This window comes from Anarhichas minor, unplaced genomic scaffold, assembly GCF_050575085.1.
Source record: "Anarhichas minor isolate MPS153535 unplaced genomic scaffold, ASM5057508v1 ptg000041l, whole genome shotgun sequence".
NCBI lineage: Eukaryota > Metazoa > Chordata > Actinopteri > Perciformes > Anarhichadidae > Anarhichas > Anarhichas minor.
In genome coordinates this window covers 1,449,052-1,473,047 of record NW_027466487.1, presented here as the reverse complement: position 1 = coordinate 1,473,047, position 23,996 = coordinate 1,449,052, and the positions used below count along the sequence as shown (strand labels likewise).

At 39.9% G+C, this 23,996-nt stretch overlaps 3 protein-coding genes across 7 annotated transcripts; all 3 read left to right on the top strand.

The window, feature by feature from the left end:
• The first annotated feature begins 3,662 nt into the window (after positions 1–3,662).
• Positions 3,663–7,388, top strand: LOC142969601 (sialic acid-binding Ig-like lectin 13). Of its 2 annotated transcripts, XM_076109583.1 has the most exons (10): positions 3,663–3,857; positions 4,359–4,439; positions 4,566–4,958; positions 5,058–5,354; positions 5,471–5,570; positions 5,679–5,714; positions 5,802–5,834; positions 5,938–5,979; positions 6,459–6,489; positions 6,586–7,388. In XM_076109583.1, exons 2-9 carry the CDS (start codon positions 4,394–4,396, stop codon positions 6,463–6,465), a joined length of 954 nt encoding a protein of 317 aa, XP_075965698.1. In that variant the 5' UTR covers positions 3,663–3,857; positions 4,359–4,393; the 3' UTR covers positions 6,466–6,489; positions 6,586–7,388. The 2 variants fall into 2 exon arrangements, with proteins under 2 accessions (XP_075965698.1, XP_075965697.1); XM_076109582.1 differs by lacking the exon at positions 3,663–3,857 and having other exon boundaries at positions 4,107–4,439.
• Positions 7,389–11,612: 4,224 nt separating this feature from the next.
• On the top strand, positions 11,613–16,383 carry LOC142969592 (sialic acid-binding Ig-like lectin 13). The gene is made up of 10 exons (XM_076109573.1): positions 11,613–12,062; positions 12,187–12,582; positions 12,682–12,981; positions 13,098–13,197; positions 13,298–13,333; positions 13,421–13,453; positions 13,557–13,598; positions 14,089–14,160; positions 14,287–14,314; positions 14,404–16,383. Exons 1-10 carry the CDS (start codon positions 11,948–11,950, stop codon positions 14,464–14,466), a joined length of 1,185 nt encoding a protein of 394 aa, XP_075965688.1. The 5' UTR covers positions 11,613–11,947; the 3' UTR covers positions 14,467–16,383.
• Positions 15,120–23,570, top strand: LOC142969579 (uncharacterized). Of its 4 annotated transcripts, none has more exons than XM_076109555.1 (18): positions 15,120–15,177; positions 16,899–16,962; positions 17,055–17,428; positions 17,526–17,813; positions 17,896–18,192; positions 18,661–19,038; positions 19,144–19,431; positions 19,519–19,812; positions 20,514–20,549; positions 20,661–21,002; positions 21,104–21,400; positions 21,481–21,571; positions 21,701–21,748; positions 21,954–21,980; positions 22,058–22,105; positions 22,441–22,506; positions 22,617–22,650; positions 22,929–23,570. In XM_076109555.1, exons 4-18 carry the CDS (start codon positions 17,549–17,551, stop codon positions 22,953–22,955), a joined length of 2,538 nt encoding a protein of 845 aa, XP_075965670.1. In that variant the 5' UTR covers positions 15,120–15,177; positions 16,899–16,962; positions 17,055–17,428; positions 17,526–17,548; the 3' UTR covers positions 22,956–23,570. The 4 variants fall into 4 exon arrangements, 3 of the variants coding, with proteins under 3 accessions (XP_075965670.1, XP_075965667.1, XP_075965668.1); XM_076109552.1 differs by having other exon boundaries at positions 17,055–17,432; XM_076109553.1 differs by having other exon boundaries at positions 17,055–17,445.
• Positions 23,571–23,996: the final 426 nt, after the last annotated feature.

Here is a 23,996-nt window from a genome sequence, read left to right as displayed (position 1 = left end):
GTAAGAAGGGACTGTGTAGAAATTATTGACCACAAAATTTGAGATGGTGTACTCCAAAAGGATCAATATGTCTGTCTATTGGTGATTGAATAGTATCTCTCCAGCAAGTAGACCCCACGTTCAGTTTATTTTGCATCTTAACTGAAAGCAGAACTACAGTAATATAGTCGTTAACTATGTCCAAAATGTTGTGAATGTGTCATATAAAGAGACGATGACAGTTCCTGGTTCAAAAATAAAGAATGGCTGAAATATTCAGTAAACAGACGCATCTTTCGTCATAATTTTGGAGATTGCTCATTTCACTTCTGTTGGTCAATGCGGGTGCTATGAGAAAGTTATTATCCCATCAAGGTTTAAATTAGTTTCTCGTTAATTTTGATGAGGAGAATAAACCAAACATGTTCCTCATAGTTTTCCAAAAGTTTCTTTCATGTGTTTGAATTTGATCATATCTGTTCTGATGCCAGCTGCTAAATAAGTGTTATGTGAGGCATCATCTTTTGAAAGTTCCAATTTAAAACCCATTTTATTACTTGAAAAAGTCTCTAAATTCAGATGCATGTCATTTCTGTATGACAAACTAATTCCTCTTCAGTTGGCTCAGCTGTAACAGATGATCCTGATAAGTGTTACAAAATGTATGGTTTATCATTTAAAGACAAACAATGGCACTGATATTTGCTTCTTGCATGATTAAGCAGGAGCTGTGTTGTTGTTGAGGAGAACTACAGAAATTCTTGAACTTTCCACCACACTAGTTATCTAATTCAGTTTGTTTCCTGTTGTTGTTTCGCACTCACCCTTCCATGACTTCAGCTACTCTTGAACAATCTTAAAGCACCACCATCTGGCCGACACGACTGAATGAATACTTAGAGTGCACCAATCATCCATGACCGTTCGTAACAACCCATTGTCCCATTGTTTCTCTGACAAGAAGAAAAAGGTAGTTGAATAAAAAAAGTAAGCGCTACATATTTCATACTGTTGGATATTTATGAGACTAAAGTATGAATGAAAAAGGTTTACATTCCTCTTGGGGAGGACACATGCATTGCCAATCAAACAATGAGGAAGCAGCCACAACATACTGAGTAAGAATCTAAATTTAATGTACAAAGAAACATGTTTGCTGAAAAATCTGTTCAGTAGACAGTATGTCGTGGGTCATGGTGGATTTAAATTAGATGTGGGTTTTTTTGTATTGGGATGTATCCTCCTTTAGACCAAGAAATTCAAGCCTTTAACAGCTAAAGAGAAACAGGTTTCTCTCAGGTGTAAGAGAATAGTTACATCACATTTACACTTGGTCATTTATACATCAACTTGTGATCTACATCTGTATATATTTTCCCTGCAAGAGGACAGAACGCATGTAAATGCAAGGATCAGATCTTTATCGGAATAAATTTAATATGTACAGTGTGAACACATTCTTAAGAAAAACTGCTTCCTGAACAAGTTGAAAGGACATCTACTTTCAACTCTTAGTCCTCAAGTAAACCAGGCAAAAAGCTACAGATAAGTCCTCCCTTTCAAAAAGAAAAACAGAGCTCATTGTTTCCTTTGACCTAAGATGTATCGTGTTTGTTGACAAGCTTTTACAGATCCAGTGTGGGTGGATTACGTAGATAGAATAGACAAATAGATAATAAGGTATTTATCAATACCTGATACAGATCAGATGTTAATACCAGGTGTGAATGGGGTCCACAAGATGCATCACATCTGCTGCAACTGTGTGTGAACAAGTTTGTTTTGGGATTTATTCTGTCCCCTTGTAGCCTAACAAAATATTAATGCAGCTTTAACATGTAAAAAAATGCATCTTTGAGTTAATTTTGGTTTAACTGTCAGAACATCTCAATTACCACTGTCCAAAATAAGTTTCTCTGACAACTCTGGTGTAGAAGCTCCATCTAGTTGAATAAAAAAGGTGCCAAATATCTTTTCATAATAATAAAGTAGCATATATCTGTGAGGCTTCATTCATTATATTGCAATTATATTTTAAGTTGCATGTATTAATGTATTTCTTATGTTTGTTATATTTGCTCTGTATGTTATAGTTATTTATATTTAAGTTGTTGTGGGTTGTTCAGTTCTCTCGGATTGTGTTGAATTGTAATGTGTTGTGTGTAGATTCTGTTGGGGATTTCGACCTGGCCACAGCTATTAGCAAAGTTAAACACACCTGTGTGGAGTCAATTAATGGAGGTGGGAGCACAGCTACATGTTATACTAAGTGCTGGCCAGAGACACATAGCGGAGCATGTGCAGAGCCGAACCCGATGGCAGTCCAAGAAACTAGGGCCACAAGCTGTAGGTCTACTCACCCAGGCGAGCTACACAAGGTTTGTGCGGGTGGGACAAGTTGTCCAGACAAAGTGAGTCGTGGCGAAGTAGCCTAAAGGGGTGATGACTTGTTTGGGTACCCCACTGATGGCTGTTTTATTGTTCCCAGGCGGGAGCTCTGTCGTGTCAAAAATGGGAGACACATGGGTATACTTAAAGGGCTTAAAGCGCTTGTTATGACAATTAAATATGTTCCAATACATTTGTGAACATTTGTGAACGTGTAAAATGTACAGAAGACAGGAGGAATAACTGACACTGATGGATCTCTGTGCTCTTCATTCTTTATAAACTCTTTGTAAACATAACCGTTAATGCTCTAGAAATAATATTTAGCAATATTTAAATTATAAATAACTTCTAAATCTGTTGTAAATGTATTTGTTTTTAAAATCTTGTATATCGTTTTAAAAACAATTATTTAGCCATGTAGAAGAACCGAGTATTGATAAGAGTAGCCCTTAGCTGTACTAAAATCTTAAAGATACCTGTCCTTACCCGTAGGCCACCGTAGTTCTCCGATACATTTGGTTGCAACCTGCCACAAACCACTAGATGCCACTAAAATGTACACACTGTCCCTTTAATAAAGTAGTTCATACCTAAATATAAGTCAAATACATAGATGGGAGGAATCTGTAAAGTCAGTATTGTAGGAAGTGGATTCATGAAAATGTGCTCCATGAGTGTTGTGCTGTTAAAACAAAGAAAAGAGAGGAAACCAAGAGCCACAACAAAGGTACGAGATGAGGAGAACTGTCAACAATGACTTCAGCTGCTCAATTGTTTATGCACGGGGCCCAGGTGTGTCCAATGCCATTGAATACTCCTCAATCAGGTCTGCTGCCCTATAAAGAAAGCACTGACACAGCAGAGGAACCAAACAGAGGAGCCGGCACCACAACACATACAGGAGGAGAGAGACTGCACAAGTTGTTCAATAAAGACAGATGGATAACAGGATAACTTATTAATACCAGATACAAATCACATATTAATACCAAGTGGGAATGGGGTTCAAAAGACAGTTTGTGAACAAGCTTGTTTTGGGGTTTCTTCTGCCCACTGCCATGAATGTATTTAAATATATATTTTTAAATGCATTATTAGGACATTTTGGTTTAACTGTGAGAACATCACAACATAATGTGTAGTGTCACATATTTTAGTTGCAGATCCCTGCTGGTCCTTAGCTGGGTCCTTTGGCTGAAATGAAAGCATCATTTTAGATTATTGCCGCCCTTTAAGAGACCACTCCCTGCTTTCTACACCATTAACTCCACTGGTGTAGCAGTATACTGCCTCCACTATATCTGCATTCACCTTCCCCTTCAATATCCATTGTATTCTCAAGTGGCCTGCCGTTTTTCTTCTGTTGCTTTTAGAGTCCATATTTTTGTCAACGAAACTGCAGAATAGTACAGCACATGTCATCATTCTCAAGGAGGTGTTTTTAGCAGAAAAAGCAGCCTTGATCAGCCAGAAAGCAGCTTTATCAGGTAAGAACTTTTTATTTAACTTTACTATGGTAAAATAACGCATCCAATGAATGTTTCTTCACCACATTTGTTTGGAAAATGTCATTTTTAAAGTGTCTAATACACTGCTGGGCTTAAGGACGTTGCAGTTGAGCAATTCAGGGTGTTTTAGTTTGATATAGACTCGACCACTGGATTTTGTTTTTGTGTTATTCATCATTATCGTTTGTTTGTGTACAACTTCATGAAAATTAGTTATTATTTTAAAAACAGTGCAGGCAATTCATATAGGCTATGAAAGGAACCATTCAAAATAAAAAAGACGTGAATGTATTATGTGTTGTTTCAGATGTGATTCTGTATGAAGACATTATCAATACCAGTATTTCCTATTTAAATAAATGGCTCTTGCGTGTGAAGATTTGTGCTGTTTGAAGAAGTTCCACCCAGCTGTGTTATAATTTGCATATGGCAGTAGTAGGTACTTTATGTTCTTATGGTTTGTGTTTCTTTTCATTTTAGCATCCATTCTATTAGACCACCAAAACCTCAGCAGTATGGACAAAGGCACAAGGATGATGATATTCTGTCTGCTTTTGGCAGGTAATATATTGAGGTCACCTCTTTGTTTCCAGTCTCATGTCTACATACACCCCATTTCAAAAAAAAAAAAAAGTGAGTATGGCCAAAAGGAGTCTTTTCTTTATCAAATGCATATTTCTCTTACAGCTATTAGCAGCCCTGTGCTTACTGGAGAGTGGAAGGCGAATGTTGTGAAAGATCTTGACGTCCTGGTCACATCCTGTGTTGTGGTACCCTGTTCATTCACCCATCCTAACGAAAAGCTGCCCTCCTCCAGACTCAGAGGGATCTGGCATCGTTCAACTTCTCGAGATGAAGCCATCTATCGTGAGGATCAGACGCAGATCTTGGAAAACTTCAGGGGCCGCACACGGTTGTTGGGACATCTGGGTCAGAACAACTGCACCTTAGAAATGACTGACATTAAAGATCATGACAGCGGCCCTTTCTGTTTCCGGATTGAACTAGCACCGACAGAGACTGATTTGTCCATTGACAAGTTCTCCTTTGTGGAGGATTGTGTCACGTTCAGAATGCTCCGTATGTCACCAACTTTCCCAATATGTTTAAAAGATTTCAGAAATCTACACCTACACCGTTTCTATGTAACATCATGGTTTTCCTCTTTTTTATTTACAGCTGATCCTCCAAAACCTACACTGACTCACCCAAAGACAGCCATTCAAGGACGTCCCTACACTGTCACCTGCTCAGTCACCCATACCTGCCCTTCCTATGTGCCTAAACTCAAATGGAGTACGGTCACTACAGATGATGAGGTCACTGAAGTCCAGAAAGAAATTCGTTTTGGCTACTGGGAGGCACAGTCCATCCTGACGTTCACTCCTGAGAAGGACGACCACAGCGAGGTCACTTGCACAGCTGAATTTAATGGAGGGAGCACATCCAATACAGTCCTGAATCTCTATGTTAAACGTGAGAGCTTTTCACACTGTTGTTGAATTCTTCATTGGAGGTTTATGACCTGGATCCTCCATTATGTGCAATATAAAGGAAAAACTGACCTTATATATGGATCTGTCTATTTGCAGGTACAGAAAACTATAACCACATCATCATTCCAACAGTGGTGGCGATTGTTACAGCTGTGGTCTTTGGAGTCTTCTGCATTGTAATGGTGAAGAGATATAAGTGAGTAAGGCGGTGCACAGGCGTTAACCGATCCAGATAAAAACAATTTTGAGCAAGAAATAATCTTAGTATATGCTCTTATATTATTTTGTTCTCTGTCTACTCAAGGGGACGCATAGCAGAGCTCCAAAGTGGGGATGGCAGGTAAAAATGTTAATAGAGCTACACTATTAAGTGTGTTTTAATTATTTTCCTTCATCATCATTATGTCATTTTCTGTATCACAATTAGCATGTGGAACCGGCTCTCCAGGATGTCTCGCAGGTGAGAAATGTGGTTTGTGATCATTTTTTTATTTTTCATCCAGTCCACTATCATAGGAACTTTTAATTGTACTGATGATAAATTTAATCTGTGAAATTCTCAGGATCCGTTCTGATGTCTCAAGACCATCTCGTTCTGATCAAAGGTCTTTATCTTTCTAAATACTCAATGCCATTTCCGTGTCTAGTTCTGTACTCTCCCTGCAGCTTTGTGTAGGCCGCTGCGTGGTTGGCCTCACTGTAATTTGCATGTCATGTCCGTGCACATGTTTGATGCTTTTCTGGCATTCTTGATAAGATGTATTGATATGCCTCACAACATTTGCATATTTTCCGTTCTATTTCGATGATTGACGGATTTAATAAGTTCATTTTATCACCTGATTTTTATCACACACTTTGGTCTTCACAGTAAAATCAAACTTAACATTTGATCATGTATTTTAATCGAATGAAACTAGTACATTTCTTATATTTTCTGCATTTAAATGTTACTGATTTGTATTACATACAAATGTAACAGAAGGCCTAAAGAGGACATAGTGGATTCAAGTCATACAGTTTATAAAATACAGATATCACATATTGAAGTACAGTAATGTCATTATTTTTCTCTCTCTTCTAGTTATTAGCCAAAATCCTGCAATTACCAAGAGGTACTATTCAATTGCCATTGATTTATTCCCAATAATTACGTACAGAACATTGGCACTATCAACATCTGTGACAATAATGACCTCAATCTTTCACAGGACCTTGATGACGGGGACGATTAACACTGCCGACCTCAACGTCTATGGAAACATGAAAAAACACCAAAATAATCTAATCATGCTCATAATGGTCATTTGTATTAAGACCATGATGACTGCAGTTTTTATACACGACTACTGTGGTATTCTCTGTTATCAAGTAAACTATATTTGATTCTCTCTTTGAAATTACATCAATTAATTAGGGAAAATAAAATGCATTAGTAAGTGCAACTTTGCTCAGTCAGAGTACTTGTTTGTTTGTCACCATTGTTGGGCCTCAAGCATAACCAAAATGGCATGAAGTTGAATTAAATAAATACCAGAGGCAATACATTTCGTGAAAAATGCTTATTTGCTTTCTTGCTGAGAGTTGGATGAGAAGATTGACACTACTCATATATGTCCGTTTGTATTTGAAGCTGCAGCTTAGCTTAGCTTTGCTTAAAGACTGGAAACAGCTGTATTGGCTTCCCAAAGGTGACAAAAATCTCCAACCAGCACCTCTATTAAGTAACAACATCAAATATTTTTTAAATTGCAAGCTTTAGGAAAGCAGATTTTTCCAATGAGGTTTCCAATCTTCATGCAAAGATAAGCAAACATCAGGTGTCTGGTTCCATATTTTTCTTGGCAAAAAGGTGAATTGTATTTAATGTATTATTATTGTAAGTGTATTTCCCAACATGTCAAACAATTAATTTAAATAGTCTACATATGCACATACAATCATAGAGGGCTGGTGTATTTGATATCTCTGTTAATAACAAAAATGAATAAAAGAAAAACAATCTAGGTCAAAAGTTTTTTTTAATACAGTATATTAGCAATATGTATAACCCAATGTGATATGGGTTTTTGATTTTATTGTATATTACTATATAACAACTACTTTATAACAACTACAACAACAGTGTACTCCCCCTCATAAATATCATCGTTTGAAGTGTAAAATGCTGATTGTTGACTCTTTATTAAGTTGCATTAATCAATAATATATGAACTTAAAGTCAAATGATGACATGTAATGTGAACGGGGTCAATTGTAGCAACAAACACACAGTTTTTACCTATAACTTTGTATCCTCCTTTACAACAAGATATTCAAACGTTTAACAGCAAAAGAGAAACAGGTTTCTCTCAGGTGTAAGAGAAGAGTTACATCACATTTACACTTGGTCATTTATACATTAACATGTGATCTACATCTGGATATCTTTTCCCTGGAGGACAAGGAGGATCAGATCTTCATAGGATTGAATTAAATCTGTACAGTGTAAACACATTCTTAAGAAAAAATGGGTTTTAAGAAGTGATTTAAAAGAGATTACTGATTGTGCGGCCCTCCTCAGACAGGTCGTTCCAAAGCAGAGGGGCCCTGATGGCAAAAGCACGGTCACCGATCGCTTTCAGCCTCGACTTTGGAACAGCCACAAGGCCCCACCTGAGGCTCTCATAAGGAGTCAACTCATAAGGGGTCAACATTTCCTCTATATGTTTTAGTGCCAGACCCATCTGTGCTTTAAAAGTGATCAGTAAAATCTTTAAATCAATTCTAAAACGAACAGGGAGCCAATGAAGAGAAGCCAGGATTGGGGTGATGTCGTCTGTTAAAGCCAGTGAGAAGCCGAGCTGCTGCTGCGTTCTGCACTAGTTGGAGGCGAAAGAGTGACTTTTGGTTAATGCCAGAGAGGAAGGAGTTACAGTAGTCAAGTCTTGAAAAGATGAATCCATGAATGACTTTTTCCAGGTCAGGGTGAGTGAGAATCAGTTTGACCTGATACAGATCACATGTTATTACCAGGTGTGAATGGGGTCCACAAGATATGGAACAATAATGTTGCGTTACGTCTGCTGCAACTGTTTGTTTTGGGATTGAGCCTGTCCCCTCGTGGCCAAATATATATTAATGCAGCTTTAACATATAAAAAATGCATCTTTGAGTTAATTTTGGTTTAACTGTGAGAACATCTCAATTAATGAAGCCAACTCAACTTTCAGTTCCCACCTTCAGATTCTGCTACTGAATAGTTCATAGAAAAAGCAGAACAGAATATAAGGAAATGTCAATCTATGTACAGATTTAAGCAAAGACTGTATCAAAAGGCAGAAACAAAAATAAACATTGTACTTCTGCAGAGGTATGTGAGATGACTGTGAGACCAATGAAGCATCAGTCTGTGAAAGGTTACGGTTGTAACAGTACAGGTCACCAAATGATGATGTCTCTAAAGATAAAAATCCTTAAAATGAAACAGGGTTGAGAGGAAAAACGTTCCCACTTTGACAACGTTAATAACTCACTTGTATTTATTCTTCATAAATAATGCAGAAGACTGCAAAGATCACAGCTGTAGCAATCGCACAAATATGAAGATCCAGCATATAAACTGCAAATAATCAACAATAGAGTTAAAATCGCTATCATCAAAAATCTGTTACAACCCGGCTGGAAGGCAGCAACATGAATGGGAGACCAGACGAGTTAAAAGTAATAAATAAGCACATTTATTGAAAGAGTACATACAGTAAACTCCGTAAAGCAGCCGGCCCAGACTCTGTCTCCTGCTCCACCCTGAAGCAATGTGCTGATCAGCTGTCTCCGGTGTTCACAGACATCTTCAACACCTCCCTGGAGACATGCCACGTACCAGCATGCTTCAAGGCCTCCACCATCATCCCCGTCCCCAAAAAAACAAGGATCACAGGACTTAATGACTACAGGCCCGTCTCCCTGACCTCTGTGGTTATGAAGTCTTTTGAGCACCTTGTCCTGTCCCACCTAAAAACCCTCACTGACCCACTCCTGGACCCCCTGCAGTTCGCCTACAGAGCCAACAGGTCTGACGACGCAGTCAACATGGCCCTTCATTTCATCCTCCAGCATCTGGACTCCCCAGGAACCTATGCCAGGATCCTGTTTGTGGACTTCAGCTCTGCCTTTAACACCATAATCCCGTCTCTGCTGCTTGACAAGCTCTCCCAGCTGCACGTGCCCGACTCCACCTGCAAGTGGATCACAGACTTCCTGTCTGACAGGAAGCAACGTGTGAAGCTGGGAAAGCATGTCTCAGCATCCCAGACCATCAGCAGCGGTTCCCCCCAAGGCTGCGTTCTTTCCCCTCTGCTCTTACCTGTACACGAACAGCTGCACCTCCAGTCACCAGTCCATCAAGCTCCTGAAGTTTGCGGATGACACCACCCTCATTGGACTCATCTCTGGTGGGGATGACTCCGCCTACAGGTGGGAGACTGACCATCTGGTGACCTGGTGTAGACTTAACAACTTAGAGCTCAACACTCTCAAGACAGTGGAGGTGGTTGTGGATTTCCGGAAGAATATAGCCCCACCTGCCACTATCACCCTGTGTGACTCCCCCGTCGACGCTGTGGAGTTCCTGGGCTCCACCATAACCCAGGACCTCAAGCGGGAGCTTAACATCAGCTCCATCACCAAGAAGCTCAGCAGAGGATGTACTTCCTGAGGCAGCTGAAGAAATTCAACCTGCCAAAGGCAATGATGGTGCACTTCTAACACAGCCATCATCGAGTCCATCCTCTGCTCCTCCATCACGGTCTGCGCATCATTCGCTCTGCCGAGAGGGTGATTGGCTGCAATCTGCCGTCCCTCCATGACTTGTTCGCTTCAAGGACCCTGAAGCGAGCAAGAAAGATTGTAGCCGACCCCTCTTACCCTGGACACAAACTGTTAGTGCCCCTTCCATCTGGCAGGAGGCTGCGGTCCATCAGGACTAAGAGCTCACGCCACATGAACAGTTTTTTCCCGTCTTCAGTCGGGCTCATCAACAAAGCCCGGGACCCCCACTGACTCTGTCATCCCCAGGATAATTTCCTACCGGTCACTCCCCTGAACACGCACGCACGCACGCACGCATGCATGCACACACACATGCAAGCGTAGGCACATAAGCCGCTTTGGTGAAGTGAAGGATACTCGAGTTGACGGCAAGTACACTTGCTGCATATGGCAATTAAATATGTGTGAGTAAAAAGCCAATACTTTATCAATACATCTGCACATGTAAAGAGTAAGTGAAACCAGTCGGCCACCGTCGCAATGCTTACACATGCACAGCACGCATGTTTGGGCAAAAACTTATTTTAGTAAACTTCTCTTCCGGCTGAGACAAAGCAGCCAGGTGGACAGAAGACAGGAGGAATGACTGATACTGAAGGATGTCCGTGCTCTCCATTCTTTATAAACTCTTTGTAAACATTACTGTAGAGAAAGAAAGCACTGACACATCAGAGGAACCAAACAGAGGAGCCGGCACCACAACACATACAGGAGGAGAGAGACTGCACAAGTTGTTCAATAAAGACAGATGGATAACAGGATAACTTATTAATACCAGATACAAATCACATATTAATACCAAGTGGGAATGGGGTTCAAAAGACAGTTTGTGAACAAGCTTGTTTTGGGGTTTCTTCTGCCCACTGCCATAAATGTATTTAAATATATATTTTTAAATGCATTATTAGGACATTTTGGTTTAACTGTGAGAACATCACAACATAATGTGTAGTGTCACATATTTTAGTTGCAGATCCCTGCTGGTCCTTAGCTGGGTCCTTTGGCTGAAATGAAAGCATCATTTTAGATTATTGCCGCCCTTTAAGAGACCACTCCCTGCTTTCTACACCATTAACTCCACTGGTGTAGCAGTATACTGCCTCCACTATATCTGCATTCACCTTCCCCTTCAATATCCATTTTATTCTCAAGTGGCCTGCCGTTTTTTTTCTGTTGCTTTTAGAGTCCATATTTTTGTCAACGAAACTGCAGAATAGTACAGCACATGTCATCATTCTCAAGGAGGTGTTTTTAGCAGAAAAAGCAGCCTTGATCAGCCAGAAAGCAGCTTTATCAGGTAAGAACTTTTTATTTAACTTTACTATGGTAAAATAACGCATCCAATGAATGTTTCTTCACCACATTTGTTTGGAAAATGTCATTTCTAAAGTGTCTAATACACTGCTGGGCTTAAGGACGATGCAGTTGAGCAATTCAGGGTGTTTTAGTTTGATATAGACTCGACCACTGGATTTTGTTTTTGTGTTATTCATCATTATCGTTTGTTTGTGTACAACTTCATGAAAATTAGTTATTATTTTAAAAACAGTGCAGGCAATTCATATAGGCTATGAAAGGAACCATTCAAAATAAAAAAGACGTGAATGTATTATGTGTTGTTTCAGATGTGATTCTGTATGAAGACATTATCAATACCAGTATTTCCTATTTAAATAAATGGCTCTTGCGTGTGAAGATTTGTGCTGTTTGAAGAAGTTCCACCCAGCTGTGTTATAATTTGCATATGGCAGTAGTAGGTACTTTATGTTCTTATGGTTTGTGTTTCTTTTCATTTTAGCATCCATTCTATTAGACCACCAAAACCTCAGCAGTATGGACAAAGGGACAAGGATGATGATATTCTGTCTGCTTTTGGCAGGTAATATATTGAGGTCACCTCTTTGTTTCCAGTCTCATGTCTACATACACCCCATTTAAAAAAAAAAAAAGTGAGTATGGCCAAAAGGAGTCTTTTCTTTATCAAATGCATATTTCTCTTACAGCTATTAGCAGCCCTGTGCTTACTGGAGAGTGGAAGGCGAATGTTGTGAAAGATCTTGACGTCCTGGTCACATCCTGTGTTGTGGTACCCTGTTCATTCACCCATCCTAACGAAAAGCTGCCCTCCTCCAGACTCAGAGGGATCTGGCATCGTTCAACTATTCGAGATGAAGCCATCTATCGTGAGGATCAGACGCAGATCTTGGAAAACTTCAGGGGCCGCACACGGTTGTTGGGACATCTGGGTCAGAACAACTGCACCTTAGAAATTATTGACATTAAAGATCATGACAGCGGCCCTTTCTGTTTCCGGATTGAACTAGCACGGACAGAGACTGATTTGTCCACCATTGACAAGTTCTCCTTTGTGGAGGATTGTGTCACGTTCAGAATGCTCCGTATGTCACCAACTTTCCCAATATGTTCAAAAGATTTCAGAAATCTACACCTACACCGTTTCTATGTAACATCATGGTTTTCCTCTTTTTTATTTACAGCTGATCCTCCAAAACCTACACTGACTCACCCAAAGACAGCCATTCAAGGACGTCCCTACACTGTCACCTGCTCAGTCACCCATACCTGCCCTTCCTATGTGCCTAAACTCAAATGGAGTACGGTCACTACAGATGATGTGGTCACTGAAGTCCAGAAAGAAATTCGTTTTGGCTACTGGGAGGCACAGTCCATCCTGACGTTCACTCCTGAGGAGAAGGACGACCACAGCGAGGTCACTTGCACAGCTGAATTTAATGGAGGGAGCACATCCAATACAGTCCTGAATATCTATGTTAAACGTGAGAGCTTTTCACACTGTTGTTGAATTCTTCATTGGAGGTTTATGACCTGGATCCTCTATTATGTGAAATATAAAGGAAAAACTGATCTTATATATGGATCTGTCTATTTGCAGGTACAGAAAACTATAACCACATCATCATTCCAACAGTGGTGGCGATTGTTACAGCTGTGGTCTTTGGAGTCTTCTGCATTGTAATGGTGAAGAGATATAAGTGAGTACGGCGGTGCACAGGCGTTAACCGATCCAGATAAAAACAATTTTGAGCAAGAAATAATCTGCTCTTATATTATTTTGTTCTCTGTCTACTCAAGGGGACGCATAGCAGAGCTCCAAAGTGGGGATGGCAGGTAAAAATGTTAATAGAGCTACACTATTAAGTGTGTTTTAATTATTTTCCTTCATCATCATTATGTCATTTTCTGTATCACAATTAGCATGTGGAACCGGCTCTCCAGGATGTCTCGCAGGTGAGAAATGTGGTTTGTGATCATTTTTTTATTTTTCATCCAGTCCACTATCATAGGAACTTTTAATTGTACTGATGATAAATTTAATCTGTGAAATTCTCAGGATCCGTTCTGATGTCTCAAGACCATCTCGTTCTGATCAAAGGTCTTTATCTTTCTAAATACTCAATGCCATTTCCGTGTCTAGTTCTGTACTCTCCCTGCAGCTTTGTGTAGGCCGCTGCGTGGTTGGCCTCACTGTAATTTGCATGTCATGTCCGTGCACATGTTTGATGCTTTTCTGGCATTCTTGATAAGATGTATTGATATGCCTCACAACATTTGCATATTTTCCGTTCTATTTCGATGATTGACGGATTTAATAAGTTAATTTTATCACCTGATTTTTATCACACACTTTGGTCTTCACAGTAAAATCAAACTTAACTTTTGATCATGTATTTTAATCTTATGAAACTAGCACATTTCTTATATTTTCTGCATTTAAATGTTACTGATTTGTATTACATACAAATATAACAGAAGGCCTAAAGAGGACATAGTGGATTGAAGTCATACATAAGTGTGTTAAACGTAAAAAAAATAAAGCTAATTGTTGGTGGCTGAACTTCAGTGATGTGAATTTTAATCCACAGGACCAAAAATGTGAATTCAAAATCCAGTGCCGACCAGAAAGTGTCCAAAGTTCGTTTCCCGTCCCCCAAAAGGTACTTGGTCGACTCCTCTTAATTAAACCTGATCAGTTTATAAAATACAGATATCACATATTGAAGTACAGTAATGTCATTATTTTTCTCCCTCTTCTTGTTATTACTGTTGTTTATGGTCCTCAGCCAGCCCAAATCCTGCAATTACCAAGAGGTACTATTCAATTGCCATTGATTAATTCCCAATAATTACGTACAGAACAGTGACACATCTGTGACAATAATGATCTCAATCTTTCACAGGACCTTGATGACGGGGACGATTACATTAACTCTGCCGACGTCAACGTCTATGGAAACATATGAAAAAACACCAAAAGATTCAAATCATGCTCATAATGGTCATCTGTATTAAGAGCATCTGATGACTGCAGTTTTTATACATGACTACTGTGGTATTCTCTGTTATCAAGCAAACTATATTTGATTCTCTCTTTGATAATTTGATAAATTATTTAGGGAAAGTAAAATTCATTAGTAAGTGCAACTTTGTTCAGCCAGAGTACTTGTTTGTTTGTCACCATTGTTAGTGATTTTTCCAATGAGGTTTTCAATCTTAATAATGCAAAGCAAACCATCAGGTGTCTGGTTCCATATTTTTCTTGGCAAAAAGGTGAATTGTATTAAATATATTATTATTGTAAGTGTATTTCCCAAAATGTTAAATAATTAAAAATATGATAATGAAAAAAGCCAAAAAGCTGTAAACAGGATCTATATATCATGGGTAATTATCTTCCAGCATCTAAATACAGGTCAAATGTTTTGTATACAGTATATTAGCAATATGTAAGAACTCAGTATGATATGGGTTATTGATTTTATTGTATATTTTAAGTGTTTTTAGAATAATTTGTTTTTTCCCACAAGCGTTTCACAGCAAGCAGCATCTGTGCCCTCCTTGTGGTTAGCAAATTATATCCCCTGCCCACATTTTAGAGGGAGGTTTCTTAAACTCATGAGTGGTTAAGGACTTCAAAAGGTGCTGAAATGTTTCATAAACATTCAACTCTTGGGGTAAGTCATTCTGATCTTTTCGAATTAGTGAATAAAAGAAGCCTTTCTTTACCTTGCATTTTACAACTGTATTAGATGAAAAACTGAATTTCAAATTAATTTTCCCAAAATATTGATTTATGTAACTATGGTGACATCATTGCTTCTTTGAAATTCTAATAGAACGGCACAGAGTTAGATTTTTTCATTACAAATCTGAGACAGTTAAGTTTAAGTACAGGAAACAGATCTTGCATGTTGCTAAAATATCCGTCTCCACTTTACAATTTACTGTCTCTTTTTTACTCAAAATAATTCTTTAGTATGAGATTATAATTTTCTTGTTGCCCTTAGTCCGTCTCAGGAGTTTTCTGAAATGGAGAATGTTTTTCTGGACTACAACATCAACCTTGTTCTGCTTTTATATACCATATTGCCACAAATTAACATTGACTGACCTAACTTTAGAACATTTAAATCTTGAACTGCTTTAGAAACGAGCAATTATCTCGGTATGTTGAAAAATGCTTTCTGGGCCTAGAAAGGTGTCTTTATTTAAAATAGTTTTCAGGTTGTATTTTTCTTTCTTTCTATGGCAAACCATGTATCAGATTAAGTAATCTGTATGTATTCTTTGCAACCCTTTTTTGTTATTGCTACCTATTTTGCCTGTATTTTTATTATAAATAAGTTTTCCCTGTTTTATTTTGAAAATAAATACATCAAAGATTGAATTTGCTATTTTTCCAGCACATGCACATGACGTAGGAGACTCTCATTGCGTTAGTATATACATATATATCTATCGGTATGTATGAAATCACTTGATATTTTGGGCCATTTATGTACAGGATGTAAAATGCATGTGTGCTCTCTCTTTTTTCACATTGTCTTTTTGGGTTTGTTTTTCTTTTCTCTGTTCTGGTTCAATAGTCTTGGCCTTTAAAGTGTTACTCCGCCCAAATACATCTGCAGACATTCACCCTCTGTACACCTTGTAGTTAGAGAATTACAGTCTTTTTAGTATGGGTATATGCAATTTTCGAGCAGAGGCCTAAAAATAGGCTCAGAGCTTAAAAGGTTAAGAAGGCGTACAACCAGACTTTCGTTGACTTTGCTCGGGATAAAATGATTATTTTTGATTGTTGGTGTAAAGCATGTAACGCTGACGATCTAGCCTCTGTGTGTGAACTCATTTTAGAAGAATTAAAAAATTGGTTGCCTGAGCGTACTGTGGTTTATTTAAATGAACAAAAAGTGACCACCCTGCAGCAGGCCGCTAGGCTGGCGGATGAATTTGCTTTCACGCATAGAAATGTGTTTTCGAGGCGAGATTCTCAGCAGAGTATTCGCAGAAAAATTGTGGCACATATGTGTCACGTGGAAATGTTTCTCGGTCGGGTCCTTAGGCTGAGAAACATTGTTTTTTTTTTGTTATGATCCGGGTCACTTGATAGACCGCACCGCAGAGGCAGCTTCCAGGCAGCAGCCAAAGGGAGTTGAGTTAGCCACCAATCCAAAAGCCTGATGAGTGTTTCAAACAGTTCATCTTGAATGGATTTGTGTCGCTCACAAGAGAGGCTGAGGACCAGTGCCCAGTGACGGTGCTACGCAACACTGGTGGTTTGCAGTCCTTTATTCTTTCTAGTGCTCTGCCCTTTTGTGCAGTCTGCCTGTGAGGTGAGTGCTGTGGTGAGAGGTATCGCAATGCAAACTAAGATGTTCATTTCATGTCATTTCAGGTGTGTGGTACCATTTCCAAGATGCCTGGGTTAAGCCATATTCTCCTGAGCTTCTATATTTTAGGTAATGCAGTTTTGTTCTTCCAGTGTGTGTGTGTTGCATATAAACACTGACCTATTCTTACATTTTCCTTTTGCATATTGTTGCTCTTGCAGGATACATTTTCTGCGGTTCCAGGGCCTGGCATGTATATATGCCAGGCAATATCAAAGGATTGGTGGGTTCCTGCCTTGTCATCCCCTGCACTTTTGACTACTATAGTAATCCACCTCACAAACCAGATCGTGTGGTTTGGTACCAGTATGCCAACCATAAATATCCAATAGTTTATGACAATTGGTACCCATCTGATGTCATTGGCATATTTTATGGAAAAACATGAGTATTTAATTTCAACAAGAAATGCAGTCTTCAAATCTACCCAGTGACATGGCATCACCACAGACAGAGGATTTACCCTTGGGTAGATCCAGAGAATATTGGAAGATACACCCACCGATTCTTTGACAAAACTGTCACAATTGAAGTAGTGAGTAAGTAATCATGGTGAGCTTATATAAAACGATACATTTTTAGATAGATGTATATTAATTTCATCAATAATTTTTCACATTTCCTTTGTAAAGGCAGGCCAGAGACACCATCCATTATGATCTCTGGAAGCATGAAGGTTGGACAGCCCGTGATAGTGCAATGCACTGTTTACCACACCTGTTCCACTTATCCACCGACTCTGAGTCTCAACATCCCACTGCGAAGCCACAGCCTAACTCAAAGCTCCCCATCTGGTAGCACATCCAAAACTACCTTGACGACCACATTGAACATAGAGAGCGATCACCAAAGTGTGGAGTGCTCTGTCCGACACACTGGCGGTCTGACTGCAAAAGCCACCAAAACCCTAAATGCAGAATGTATGTGATGGTTACGCAAGAATTAAACCATTTTTCTTTGATGCTGACCTAAAATTATTAACATTTACCATTTGTATCTCAGGCTCCTTTTCACCCTTGACTATCAGCCACACATCAGATGAATTTCTTGAGGGACAGGCAAGCAAAGTAATCTGCACTGCCTCATACACATGCCCAAAACATATTCCAACTCTCACATGGAACTATGGTAGCATGCCGGCCTCCACTGACACCAGCAAGAGAGGAAATACTGAGTGGAGGTCTGTCTCCACACTGACATTTACAGCATCAGCTAAAGACCATGGACGATCTCTGACATGCTCTGCACAATTCACTGGGGGACAAAGGCAGGAAAAGAGCATCACCCTACGGGTAAAGAGTGAGTACAAATAATGATAATCTTTATGTAACAAGCCAATAGCCTTTAAAGCAGTCATATACCAGAACTGCCCTGCATCACCAACAAAGTCTGCAATAGAACTGAAAGGTATTTCAATGTAATTGACTCGTCTCATTTTGCCAGCCCTCTCTTAATGTGGAAGTGTCTATTTTTGCCGCTCTTTCTTCAAAAAATTAAACTTATAAAATGAAATACAACTATCCAATAATTTCCCAATGTGAGCTTGTTTAGAAAGATAGTTCCCATGAATGGGATGTCAAAAAACGGTTAAAGGAAAGAAATGACAGTTCCGTTACACTAAATTGTTTAATACTTTTTTCAATTCTTTATCTTCTTCCTGCCTCCAAAAATTATTCAGATGAAACACTCTGAGTGGAAACACCACTCATTTCTTGAGCTGGTTTTATAAACGTCCAACTGCACTTTAAACGCTTCCTCTTTCTACAGGAAACATGTTCTCTCGCAGCTGGTCCTTCACCACCCCCGGCAGCATCACTGGCATTAAAGGCTCATGTATCATCATTCCTTGCACATTCTCCTACAGTATCTCCCAGCCTGCTGACCTGCGAGTTATATGGTACTTGTTCCAGAGCAATGGGTACCCACCTGTATTTGGCGAAAAACAAAACATTATTAGTAAGTTTAACGGGATAACTAGCTTGATTGGATCTGTTGGGGAGAGGAATTGTAGTCTTAAGATTGAGAAGCTGGAGATGTCGCACAACCAGGACAGACTTTACCCATGGGTAGACTTGAACCCTATCGCCTCCTACCACAGCGTGGGTCACACGCTTTATGACAAAACCTCCCAACTTATTGTATTAGGCAAGTATCTGGATGCATTCATTCCCGTTTTTTTTTTTGTCAGTTAAATCCAAATTCCAAGACAGGCAGTTTTCAAAAATGACTATTCTGGCTTTGATTTTATAGACCATGCACAGGAACCGCAGCTGAGCATCATTGGTATCCCCAGGGTGGGAGAGGAGAGCACAGTGTCCTGCAATGTGCGCCATGCGTGTGCCTCTGCTCCCCCGACCCTAAACCTGGATGGTGTACCTGGAAAAGAGGCGATTACTGACACTCTGGTATCTGATGGGATTTGGGAAAGGAGAGCAGAGCGAACTTGGCTCGTGAAAGAGGAGGACCAGAGTGTGAAGTGTACTGTTAGTCACCGTAGTGGTCAGAAAGCCACAAGTGAGCTCAAGCTGAATGTTGAATGTGAGTACAGTGTCAGACAATAGTGATTGAATTAAAATTAAAATGCTCCTGTTTAGATTTAAACCTCACTATCACCTTTCTGCTCAGGTCCATATGATGAGATCACAATGACTGAGCGGCCAGGTGTGGAAACAGAGGGTGTGGCAAAGAGTGTCATTTGTTCTGTTTCCTACAAGTGTAAGAAAAATAAACCAACCGTTGAGTGGAATTACGAAGACATGCAGAGTTCGCTCAAAACCAAAGAAATCTCCAGCAATACCTATAACGTTGTGTCAAATCTAACCTTCATTGGCTCTCTTGAGGATGACGGTAAATCCTTGACCTGCACTGCTCAGTTTGTTACTGGGGAGACTTCAGACTCTGAAATACTTCATATAAAAAGTAAGTTCACGTCATATATAGTGGTCACTTAAAGGAATTGTTTTAGATGTTGGAAGCTACCGTTATTGGCTTTCTGGCAGAGAGTTAGATGAGAAGATTGATACCACTCTTACATGTCTGTTGAATATGAAGCTACAGCCAGCAGCAGGTTAGCTTAGCTTAGCACAAAGGCTGGTAAAGGGGGGAAAAGCTAGCCTGGCTGTGTCTGAAAGTAACAAAATCCACCCTCCGACCCCTCTACAGCTCATTGGTTAACATGTTATGAATAGTTTGTTTCATCTGTACAGAAACTGAAAAGCAGCAAAGATGTATTATTTATACAGGGGAAATGTACCCAACCACTTCTTGCTTGCAGTCTCATCGGGTTGCTCAACTGCTCAGCGGCCCCAGTATTATGGTGAAATGTTGTTTTTGCCAGTGGGCTTTAGATGGATCAAACATACAAAAAATAGAATGTGTTATCTAGTGAGCTTTAGATGTTCTGCTGACAGAGCCAGGCGAGCTTTCCCGTTTCCATTCTTAATGCTAAACTAATCAAAGCTGCAGACTCTAGCCTTACATTTAAAGGACATGTAGGAGTTTTAATACTCTTCTCTGACAACTCTCTGCAAGAAAAGCAAATAAAAATATTTACCAAAATGTCAAACTTTTGCTCTAATGATGACACATTGATAATTGATTGCTGTCTTTTTTCGTTACAGAATATGTCAGACCAGTTGATCCATATGAAAATGACAGTGGGTGTACTTCTCCATTCTCTCAAAACTCATCCTGCTGCCATGTTATGTCAAAAGTGGACTGATTTCTACAGGCATCCCATCATGGCTTGTTTCTCTCTCCCTCTACAGCTCTCCACGTTGTGGATGCTGAGGTCCCTTTCAGATTCAGCGCCTTGACTCGCTCCTGTGTGGTGATTCCCTGCAGCTTCCCGTACCAGGAGGATGAGCCTGTCACGCGTGGCATCTGGTCCAAAAAAACTGGGGATGTCATCTACCACAATGCACCAAGCTATGTGGTTGACCATTTCAAGGGCCGCACCAGAATACTAGGAGATGTGAATGAGGGAAACTGCTCATTAGAGATCGATGACATCAAGCCCTTTGACAACGGGCCCTTCTGTTTCCATGCAGAGAAAGGAAACAATAACAGACACAGATTCAACAATAGCTGCGTATTTATTGTTATGAAAGGTCTGAAAAGTCTTAATTTTCTTTAAATATGCCAAGCTATTTATCTGTTTATCTGTTTTCTAATCAACATAAGTATTCTGCTTTGTGGTTCACATGCTCAGCATCCCCAGGAAAACCAGTGATGACCTCAGTTCCAGCAGAAATATACGCCGGCTCAACGATTACCGTCTCGTGTTCTGTGACGCACACATGTCCATCACATCCACCAGTGTTCTCATGGAGTGTCCCTAGCCTCACCAGTGAGGTCACGCACACCTCGACACCGCAGGGCATCTGGCAGATGACCTCCACCATCACTTTCATGGCTGCTGGAGGAGATGGGGCCAAAACCCTCACCTGTACTGCCATCTGGTGGCGGGGCAAGCAGCAAGCCAACACAGTCCAGCTGACTGTGAAGGGTGAGAGCCACAAAATGCATCTGTTCTGCTTATGTCTTACAATTCTATCATACATTGAGTTGTCAAATGTACATCACCAGGATCAAGCTCTCGGGCAGTAGCCATTGCAGTGCCAGTCCTGATTGTTATCATCCTAGCTGCAGTGTTTGGAGTGGTCTTCTATAGGAGAAGGTAAATAAATACATGTCAATTCAAAAGATGCCAATACTGTAGATTGGTAATATCTGTGCTATAGTGATGCTATTGTTTATTGTAGAATGTCAAAGTCAACATTTACGAGTGAATGTTTTTAACCAACAGGAAGCGCTCTGACGACTCACTGAGACAACCACCTCGACCAGAGAAAAGGTTTGTAGGTAAACCGTAATGAGTAATGATGACGTCATTGATGTCTAGATTCCAGTCAGGAACACAAGAAAATTACTCAAAAACTGCATCTGGTTGCGTTTTGAAGGCCAGAAAAACGGTGTGTAAGCAGACTGCTTGCTTAACAAACTGGACAAATACAGTAGACCTAATACTGACACGCATTAACACTGTTATTTCCATACAGGGGGTCCATTTGGAGACGATTTTCCCGGTAAGAATATCCAAGACTAATCATTCATGTTTAATCCCCTGTTTACTGCCTTGTGTTTACATTTCTTCCCTTTTCAGGAGAGCAGAAGATGGCCATGTTGAGTTGAAAAATCTGAGGGAACCCAGGTAGGTGTTTTTTGTATTTTTTTTTAGATTTTACCATTCTCACTATTTCAAACTGTTTAATATTTAATTGCCACTGTTCTTACAGAAAGTCATACTGGAGGAGGTTTTCTATTTTCAAACTTCTGTTATAATAATCAATTGTAGGAATGGAACTTCCATTCCTACTATTTTAGGAATGGAAATCAATTAATATGAATATATTTATTAACCTGGTAGAAACCAAGGTAACACTGTGAACCTCAGTATTGACTATTTGTAAGTGTTTATCGATGTTCCTCGACCACATCACACAGCCCTAAACACTGATCTTGTGTGATTCCCTCCTCCTCCCGTAGAAACAACACCACCACTGTAAACTGTGACGCTCAACTCTTCAAACAGCGCGTTCCATCCCCGAAGGAGTGAGTTTTACAAACACAGCTGTTCCTATCTCTTTTAAATGTCATACCACTGTGTCTCAGATACTTGTCCATTAATTGTCTGCTTCCTCTCATATTTCTGTTTGCTCCAGTAACCGGAGACCTCCCCGCTCTGTCAGGCCGGAGGTTAGTAGTGCTGTGGTAAACATTGATGCCATTGCTACTTATTTCTGAAAAAGAGTAGGTTATATCATGTTTCCTGACTAACCATTTGGAAAAAGGCATCGAACAATAAAGGATGCCCTGCCTATGGTAGCCTGCTTTTGGGCCATGGGTCAGAGGATGTGAGAAAGCATAATGTAATGGAAAGCACCCAGGATTCACCATATCAACATCCCGAGTACTTGTCTCACCAGCAACAGAACTATTGTAACTCATTCCAATTTTCCTCAAATTTGTTACAGGATTTCCATGTGTACGGCAACTATTGAGTTCTTCAAGACATCTCGGAATCATCACATGCTTCCAGGACGTGTTGCTGTTTATTATTTTACAATCATACACATACTGCACAGTACATGATTGCATGTGTGGGGAAGTGAAGTTTGTCTTGCATTTGAACTTGCTTTATGTAAAAGTGCAATGTGTAAGATAGGGCCGGAATTTTAGAAAACTATTTAAAGCCCCGTCCTGTCTTCTAATACCACTTGTTCCTCATTAGGTGATAGTGAGTCACTGTGGCTTCTGCCATCAGTCTGAAGGACAAATAAGTAGTTTTTTTGTTATGTACAGTATATTGTGTATTGGATTAAATCCAAAGTGGCGGAAATGAGAAAACAACTCGCACCCTCGCTTCATCTTCCCCGACTCCAGGAGACGAGTTCGTCAGGAGTTCAGCGTGTGTCAGCTCCTAGCGCCAAGATTGTGCCGTCTGCATCAGAGTTATTTGACCAACTCTCAGAATTTCAGCAGTTTAGTGGAATTGTGTGTATTCTTGCCCTGCTGTTAGTTGGTAGTATGGGCTTGTTTGTTGTTGTTTTTAACTGATTTAGATAGAATGCTTATCTGCTGTCAAATATAATAATAAATACAAAACAATCTTTCAATTTGACTCAATAGTTTGTCTTGTGCAATTGTGATTATATTCATTCAATCAAACATACAGCAGTGCTCGTTACAGACACACTTGACAGAGATCTGCACTCTGTTGAGTGAACTTCTATAGTTTTTCTCCTGCTGTCTGATCAAGTGGCCAAACAGGAAGCTGCAAACCCTAAAAGCGCGTTGTCACGACCCGGCTCAAAAGGCCGTAACATGAGGGAGGCAAGACGAGTTAAAAGTAATAAATAGACATTTTGTAAGAGCCATTTTGTTGTTTTGTTTTTGTACAACCTCCCACCACATGGGGGCGTAGTGCCGGTGTGAATCAGGCCACAGGTAATATAATCAGTGGGGTCATTGGACACAGGTTGTTGCTAATAGGTAGAAGCAAACAGTTTTTGTCCATGAAGATTTAACGAATGCAAAAGTTA

Coding starts and splice junctions, on each gene's coding strand:
- LOC142969601 (XM_076109582.1), top strand. CDS start 4,325: ATGTTCTTATGGTTTGTGTTTCTTTTCATTTTAGCATCCATTCTATTA. Junction 4,440..4,565: donor ATTCTGTCTGCTTTTGGCAG/GTAATATATTGA, acceptor TTTCTCTTACAG/CTATTAGCAGCCCTGTGCTT. Junction 5,715..5,801: donor CTCCAAAGTGGGGATGGCAG/GTAAAAATGTTA, acceptor TATCACAATTAG/CATGTGGAACCGGCTCTCCA.
- LOC142969592 (XM_076109573.1), top strand. CDS start 11,948: ATGTTCTTATGGTTTGTGTTTCTTTTCATTTTAGCATCCATTCTATTA. Junction 12,982..13,097: donor CCTGAATATCTATGTTAAAC/GTGAGAGCTTTT, acceptor GTCTATTTGCAG/GTACAGAAAACTATAACCAC. Junction 13,198..13,297: donor GTAATGGTGAAGAGATATAA/GTGAGTACGGCG, acceptor TGTCTACTCAAG/GGGACGCATAGCAGAGCTCC.
- LOC142969579 (XM_076109555.1), top strand. CDS start 17,549: ATGATCTCTGGAAGCATGAAGGTTGGACAGCCCGTGATAGTGCAATGC. Junction 21,749..21,953: donor CCACCTCGACCAGAGAAAAG/GTTTGTAGGTAA, acceptor ATTTCCATACAG/GGGGTCCATTTGGAGACGAT. Junction 21,981..22,057: donor ATTTGGAGACGATTTTCCCG/GTAAGAATATCC, acceptor TTCCCTTTTCAG/GAGAGCAGAAGATGGCCATG.